The following is a 7,970-nucleotide window of genomic DNA, read 5'->3' as shown; positions in this document are numbered from 1 at the left end:
TCTAAAAAACAAGTTAACCACTGATTCATTTTCATCACCACAAAAAGAACAATCTGGTCTAATATCCATAAACTTGGACAAAAATCATTCACAGGGGTAAAAGTTATGGAGAATTTTTATGTGAAGTTCTTTAGCTTTGTGATACCCAGAGTTAACTCGCGCTCACAGAAACAACATGAAGACATTGTCAATAGATCACAGATTTCACGAGTCACCATGGAAACGGGCGGGAAGCTTTTTCACTGTAAAACAACGTTATAAATCAGAGTTTTTTTTCACCGAAGGCTTAAATCTGCATCAGTGTATAAAGTGCGGAATTAAAAACCATAAAAATCTTATTTAATTTATATATTAAACGCTTATATTAATTATTCAACTAAATATATAAAGAGTTTAAATAAATGTTCTATTTTTATACTGCAATATTTAAAATATAGATTCATCATGGCTATCTTTGTTACATAAAGTGTATATTTGTTGAGATGTTTGTAACTGTTTTGATTTTAATGTGTCTATGGTATTTTACCACAATTGTGTTGTGTATATGTATTTGATTACATTGCTAATTTAATAGGCATGCAGTAATAAACCTCCTTTTTGTTCCTTCCCTGTATGTTTCTTCAAAAAATCTACCTTCATTTGGTTTTCTGAAAACTGACTTTGTATTGTCTCAGTTTTATTTTCAACTGCTGATGTATTCATATTAATTTACAAAAAAAAATGTAGAAACTGCTACAGTTTTCATAATTTTGGAAAATGTTGTGTAATGCTTTTCAGTACACTACACTATGTATGATAATTAATTTGGAGTAGAGGCTGAAGGTCTGCTTGGACGGAGGTAGAGGTTTAAAATGTTAGGCCCAGTCACATGTCCAACATGTAATGTAGCCGAATATATATCCCTTTCAAATACATATACATTTTCTTCCTTTTTTTGGTTCTTTTGACTTTGTTTGCTAAAAGGCCATGGCTTTCCAAATGTTAAATGAGGTGTAAAAGGCCTATCTTCAAAGACCAATAACAAATTGTAATTTGGAGAAAGGCCTTTCAATACCATAGAGGAGGATGAGGATCAGAAAAACATTATTAAGAAAAACAGACAAATACAATAGGTTTCTAGCACTTCGCGCTTGAATCCTAAATAGTCTTTTAATGTAATTTATTATGTATCTGATTTAAAGTGATAAAGGGACAATAAATATGTAAACAATATGCCAGGTGATAACCTATAATTAAACTTATCCTGGGAATCAGGCCTGCCAGAATCAAACGTGCAACCTTTGGGTTATAAGTTTATCTCTCTAACCATTACACCACAACTGCCCTGAGATACGTAAAATATTGTATAGTTAGTGGGGAAGAGTAAGGAGGTTATCAGCTTACCTACCCTTAAACTTACACGGGTATGTCACATAACCAGCTTTCTGAAATACCCCTCTGGCGACGCCATCACAGTTCAGCTTTGTATTAATGTCATGCCACAGAAATTAGGTAACGTTAGCACTTCTTGTATTGTTTTTCTTTTCCTTCACCTTTAGTATTCTCATCTGTAAGTAAATCATGTAACAGTTTATCAGAAACAGGGTGCTGTCTTCTCTTTAAAAGCGTATAAACACTGCCAGATCTTAGCTCACCCACAGAAAAATAGATTGTGGTTAGCCTGCATCAGAGACGTGAAAAATGCATCGATGCCTTTGGCAATGCTTTTACCTAAAGCGCGTTTAAACGAAACGTTTCCTCACGCCATTTGTGCGGTTATTCGAACCCCTAACTTCTTGCACTGCCGTCTCAATACTCTGCCAACCGAGCTGGAGAATGTTAAAGATGCATTTACCATATAAAAAATAAGATCTTTGAAGCAGCTTCGGTTAAAGCCCCTTTTAATGATGCGAAACGTAAACGTGTTGGCGCAAGTTCTGTTGAAGAAATGAAGATGGTGTGTTATGGCAAGTTACTGTAGTAGGAGAAGGCTTTCGCCCCTCCCTCTCGGGCACTGGGAGAAATACTTTGATATCATCGGTTAGCGTTTCAAGAAGGAAATACATATTTTGACGAATCCACACGGTAAGGGATCCAATTCTACTTATCTAAGCATCTATAATAAAGACACCAGTATGTACGTGTCTTTCGAGTACCTTTATTCGCGACTTGCTGCTTTCAAGTTGTGATACTATTGAACGTTTCTTCTCAGCGGTCATGTGACGCCGTTACGACTTTCTTAAAGAGGTCGAGTAACGTTTCATACAAGCTTCTTACTACTGTATTGAGTACTGTACATAAAGAATTGCCTATCAATGTTAAGTGATCGGAAAACGTTGTTTTAGTTGCTCGTTTATGCTCTTATCAGACGAGTAGGCTATGTAATGAGACTGTATAGCGATGTAATGCCCTGTATAACGGGGCTTAGATCGCATTGAACTGGAATGTCGAGAATGATCATAATATGACATTAAAAAACATTTATACCATAGTCTGTTTGAATACTGGATTCTGGTTGGCTTTAAGTTGTGCATTAAAAGCCTTTAACGCACGGGTAGCTCCAGTCAGTTTGATTATATTTAAAACGAACTGACAAAATAATAACCGTCATTTTCACCTGTTTGATCTAAAATGACACTGTAAACATCAATAAATGCTTAAACTTGGCAAATAACCATGGTATAAACGGGATTATCCCTTACATAGACATTGTATGCGTTGCAGCGAGGAGATACAAACATGAAGAGTTTGGTTCCAAAATGAGATAACTCCGTTTTTAAACAATGTCAAAAATCATGTTTTTTTATTATGTTATCATGTTTTTATTGTGTTTTATTCTGTAAGTTAGCTGCATTTTTTTGAGTTATTATGGCTTAAATCAAAACAAACCAACTGCAGTTTGACTGATATTCATTGGAATGCACAATAAAAAAACATGATTTTTGAACATGTTATCTCATTTTGGAACCAAACTCTTCACACGCACGGTATGTGGAAAATAAAGCGTTTTTGAACCTTAAATCGTGTATACATATTGCATTACATCTTAAACAAACGATAATATTCGTTTTAGCTGTGTCATATGACTCCTTTAATTTCTTTATTCTACAAGTTCCCATATTGTATCCGATATACACTGTAAACAGTGCCTCAAACTCACAATGTTGATAACTTCAGGTGATTTCTGCTCACATATTTGCTTAACAGTAACCTAATGTATTACCGAACACTACAATAAACCTGTTCTACATACAAATGTTCCAATAAAAATTCTAGTTCGGCTGTTTCTGTGCTATTCTAGGAAGTATCGTTAACCTGACTTCATTAGCAGCCCTTGTGTATTTCGTGCTTTTGTTCACAGGTTTAACCCATGAGACTCTCAGAGCCCAAGAATGAACCAAGGGAGCATTGCTTGTTTGTGGACCGCCTTGCCTCAGCACTGCCCTGCACCATGTGACCGTTACAAGCATGCTTCATGCGCCCACAGAGGACATGTCTACTTACTGGGAGGCAGAGAAAAATGCTCACAGAGAGATTTCTGGAAATATAATGTGGGTAAGTCGTTGTTGTCTTCCCCCTTGTGAGTTGTGACACATGCTTGTAATTGCAGTACGTGGTGGTTTATTTCGGATTCAGACGGCACTGTGCATTCTGCGGCACTGATTGATATGTGATGGTTTGGCATGACTTGTCATGAGTGGTACTTATATATTTCAACACATTTAGCATGTAACAAGTGGGCTGAGATTCCCTGTAATTGCGAGGAGGCACCTGAAGAACTGGAGGAGCATACCATGGTAGGACATCAGGTAAATAAAACAATTACACAACAGATGTGACAGAATTATACAGTAATATACAGTATGATACAAGACACCCTGCCAGGTTTGTTGTGCAATAACAACAGGCTAACTACATATTGTACTACTTGGCTATATACAATAAATAAATGACCAAGAAATGCATGCTTTAGTTAAAATTATTTGAATATACTGTATATTGTATAGCCTACAAGAGGGTTTAAATATACAGCCAGCAGTCAATGTACAAAAATATTTGACCACAGAATGACACAAATGACCAATCAGAACCGAGTAGTCCAGAGAGTTTTGCAATGAAGATTGTTTATAACATTTAACAATTTTATATTTTATCAGGGATTTCTTTACGTCTTTGGGGGAATGCAAGATTCAGCATATAGCAACTCAAAAATACCTCTTTGGGTCTTCGATACAGGTACAATTTATGTATTACTATTTATTTTATTTATGTAGTGTGACGCCTAGACAGCACACCATACAGTTTTGTTCCATGTTACACTTCGCTGGTCACCTCTTTAGTTTTGTATCCTTTGCAGTTAGTGAATGCTGGATTAACTGGAAAACTGGGATTGAAACTGTACAGGTAAAAAAATCTCATGTAAAAGATACTTACTGTATTAGACTTTTATGACTATGGTCTGTTTTGTAGGGAACGACACCAGCAAATAGGAAAGGGCATAGTGCAGTCACCTTTGGGTCATTTATGTATGTCTATGGTGGATACGTTGATATAAGAGGGTCAACAAAGGAATTCTGGAAATTTAATTTTGGTGAGTACTATGACATGTCTTGACATTTATGATCTTTGAGAAGTATAAAAAAATTAAAGTTAAAGTTAAAGATACACTATACAATTTTAGACTCGTTGAAAATTGGAAGTTAATTCCTGTGAAAAAATACAGTTTAAGGGTACGTTTAATTAAATTGTAATGTATAAAGAACAGTGCATGACTAATACATACAGTATCTTATCTTCATTCAAAGAGTCTCCTACAGCCAAATATTTAATAAGCCTTGGCCAAGCTTATTGTGTGTTCAGGAATGTCAGACCCCAACACATGCCTGAGATTGATTATACTGTACTTAAAGCGATATTTCAGAGGCGAAATTTCCCCATGTTTTGCTCACCCTCAAGGCATCCTGACTGAATATGACTTTCTTCTTGAAGAATAATGCAGTCGGAGTTATAATACCACGTATCATTTTTCTTCCAAGCGGTAGAATGGGGGGAAATTTTTTGAAGCTCCAAAAAGTGCATCCATCCATCAAAGAACTACTCGACACAGCTCCGTGGTCTTAACAAAGGTCTTCTGAAGCGAATCGGTGCATTTGTTTAAGAGAAACATCCATATTGAGAGCGCTAAACAAGGAAAAACAAGCCTCTGGTTCACACGCAGCCGAGGGATAAAGGAAGCTAGACATTAACGTTAATAGCGCTGTCAATATGGCTATTCAGTCAGGAATGACCATCAGTCAGGATGCCTTGAGGGCGAGTAAAACATGGGGAAATTTAGTTTGGCCTCTGAAATATCCCTTTCACAGATGAAGAATATTTTTAGTTATAAAGAGTATGTTTTTACTGTTGACTAAAATCTACCTGACATTTGTTCTTTTCAAATTGTACATTAAATCTGTTGCCGTTTTTAAATAACTACATTTACTAGATTCCAAGGTGTGGTCGCAACTTAGCAGTGTACATGGTGGTCCTGGTCCCAGACATGGTCATTCAGCTATTACACACCAGGATTGTATGTACATCTATGGTGGCCTTCAGGGTCTGAGAGAACAGAAAGACCTGTGGAAATGGAGTTCTACCAGTCAAACCTGGAGCTTCATCAAATGCTAGTGAGTGTCTTTCATATCTGTCCAGTTATTCTTGTCTTTCAAATCCACATAATATCACTTTCAATAAGTGAACAAAACAAAAATAGTAGTTCAATGCAACCGTACACTCACTGTATTCATGCAATCTATTTTCCTTACTCTTGACTAAGAAAAACAGCAAACAGAAAGCTATCACAACCCTAATAACAATGTCTTGCCTGCCATGTTTTACTTGTTTTGCATTTATCAGATATGCACATAAACAATAATTCCACTTTTTGCTATATTTATTATTGTATTATCTGATGCATACTAATACATTTGTTTATACTATGCAGTTCAGGTCCCTCAAGGCTAGTTGGCCACACTGCTGTGTTGTTTAAAGAAAGCATGCTTGTCTATGGTGGAGGAGAAACCCAGAGTTCACCTCAGAATAGTTTGTGGAGTTTTAACCTCACTACAATGACCTGGAAGAAGCTTCCACTCCTAACTGGATCTACCTCTCCGTGTCGGATCCATCACTGCAGCATTGGTCTAGGTCCCGGTTTCCAGCCCACTGCCCCACACAGTGTCCATTCCAGAGAAATACCCAACTCGCACAACATCAATAACAAGCGAAGACCCTTTAAGAACAAGTGCTTACCCACATTGCAAGAAAATGGCATTGAACTCCAAACTCTCCAAACGGAAAATAGGAAGTGTTTGCCCGATTTCAGTATTGCACTGAAAGAAGCTAAGATAAAATGCAGCTGTCTCACATTTGAGAACCAGGAGGCTGTTTGTGAGAAATGGAATAGTGGTCAACTGGCAGAAGAAACAGAGGACGCCATGCTTCTCCATATGCCAGACTTGCTTTTAGTCCTGGGAGGTAAACCTTTACAAGGACAGCATGGGATTTCAGTGTGGCATATGACAATGGCATAAATGTTAAAGGAGGAGATTTCAGTTATTTACGGTGTCTGTTACTTTCTCTGTGAGAAATGAGACTTTAGTAATAATATCCACAAGCCTGTGGTAGAATGGTTGTATTAAAATGGAATTCAGTCTTGTACTAACTCTATATAGCATCTGTCATTATTACATTAGTTTTACACGGTTTTCATATACAAACAGGGTAAACTATTAACTTATACGGGGGGTTGAAAGTTTCACTGAAAGGGAATATGAGTTTTTTCTATCTTCTATAGAATTTGTACATTATGTTGTCAACAATCACTGACGAATTGGCTCTTAAAGCAGCAAAGTTAGAGCCAGTATTATTTGTTTAAAAATGTTTTAACATAATAAATATATTTGTAATCCTTATGTTTTTAGTAAACGTCAGAAATTGTTCAAATAATTTGACAGTCTGAATTTGCCAAAAGTTACAGACCTACACACACTTTTCTGCACCACTTGGGGGCGACAAACTTTACCATTTGCATTTACCATTTCATGCTCAGCAGTATGCAGAGATTCGTGTTTTGCTTTTTGCGTTGCAACAACTCACAGTACTTTTTACCAAAGAGTAACAAAGACATGGAAGAAAATTCAATGAGTCCAAGGGCCGGTTGCATAAACTGCTAGACTAGTCTTAGATGTTAGTCTTCTATTTTTTTTCTTCAAGACTGGTCATAACTTCTTTAACTCAGTCACATAAAAAGGTAGATTGGGCTAACTGAAATATGAAAAAGTAATACTGATTAGTCCTATCTAATTCCTAGTCTGTGAGAATAGCTGTTAAGACTATCTATTTTTAGATAGGCTATATTAAGACAAAATGCACATTCCTCTTCATCTGTATGGCTGTAATAAACAGGCCGTAAATAATGTAACCATTGAATGTGCATAACGGCTAATAATCCATATGAAGAAACTATTTGCTTAGAAACTAAGAATGAAAGAAAGCATTAAAGACGCAAGGTGTAGAAAGTGTGTTGAGGCGCTAGATGGCGCAATAACATCAAATAAAAAGACTGGCATTGTCAGTACATCTAATTTTTTCCAAAACTCATACAATATAGACGAATGTATTAGTCCTACAAAGAAATCGTGTAATGAAACGGCATTACGTCTGAAATAAAGATTTCATATATTACAGTTCACACAGCAAAATCACCAGTGTTAAAAAAAGGTCAAATTAACTCTCACAGTGTATATATAATCCACACTATGTGACAGTTCATTTGACCTTTTTTAACACTGGCGATTTTGCTGTGCAGAAACAGATCGATAAAAAACATCCAGACTGCCTTTACAGATTTTATAGTTAAGTTTGCAGCTGCACAGTGTATAAACAATTATTAATTATATTTTACAGACGGATTACGTATACTGTTATGCTTTACTGTTGGACTAAAAATTTCA

At 36.2% G+C, this 7,970-nt stretch overlaps 1 protein-coding gene across 1 annotated transcript; it reads left to right on the top strand.

Annotated features, from left to right (window-relative positions):
* The first annotated feature begins 1,910 nt into the window (after positions 1-1,910).
* si:dkey-3d4.3 (leucine-zipper-like transcriptional regulator 1 homolog) lies at positions 1,911-6,920 on the top strand. Its single transcript, XM_057336166.1, has 8 exons — positions 1,911-2,064; positions 3,341-3,534; positions 3,706-3,788; positions 4,137-4,215; positions 4,337-4,383; positions 4,450-4,570; positions 5,465-5,645; positions 5,963-6,920. The coding sequence occupies exons 2-8, from the start codon at positions 3,372-3,374 to the stop codon at positions 6,546-6,548; spliced, it is 1,260 nt and encodes a 419-aa protein (XP_057192149.1). The 5' UTR covers positions 1,911-2,064; positions 3,341-3,371; the 3' UTR covers positions 6,549-6,920.
* Positions 6,921-7,970: the final 1,050 nt, after the last annotated feature.

Source organism: Triplophysa rosa, linkage group LG6 (genome assembly GCF_024868665.1).
Source record: "Triplophysa rosa linkage group LG6, Trosa_1v2, whole genome shotgun sequence".
In the NCBI taxonomy this organism is placed as follows: Eukaryota; Metazoa; Chordata; class Actinopteri; order Cypriniformes; family Nemacheilidae; genus Triplophysa; species Triplophysa rosa.
This window is presented reverse-complemented; position numbering and strand designations above follow the sequence as displayed.

Excerpts from the sequence above, each read along its gene's own strand:
- si:dkey-3d4.3 (XM_057336166.1), top strand. The coding sequence starts at position 3,372 with ATGAACCAAGGGAGCATTGCTTGTTTGTGGACCGCCTTGCCTCAGCAC. Across the intron at positions 4,216-4,336 it reads TCTTTGGGTCTTCGATACAG|TTAGTGAATGCTGGATTAAC; the intron begins GTACAATTTATG and ends TATCCTTTGCAG. Across the intron at positions 4,571-5,464 it reads ATTCTGGAAATTTAATTTTG|ATTCCAAGGTGTGGTCGCAA; the intron begins GTGAGTACTATG and ends TACATTTACTAG.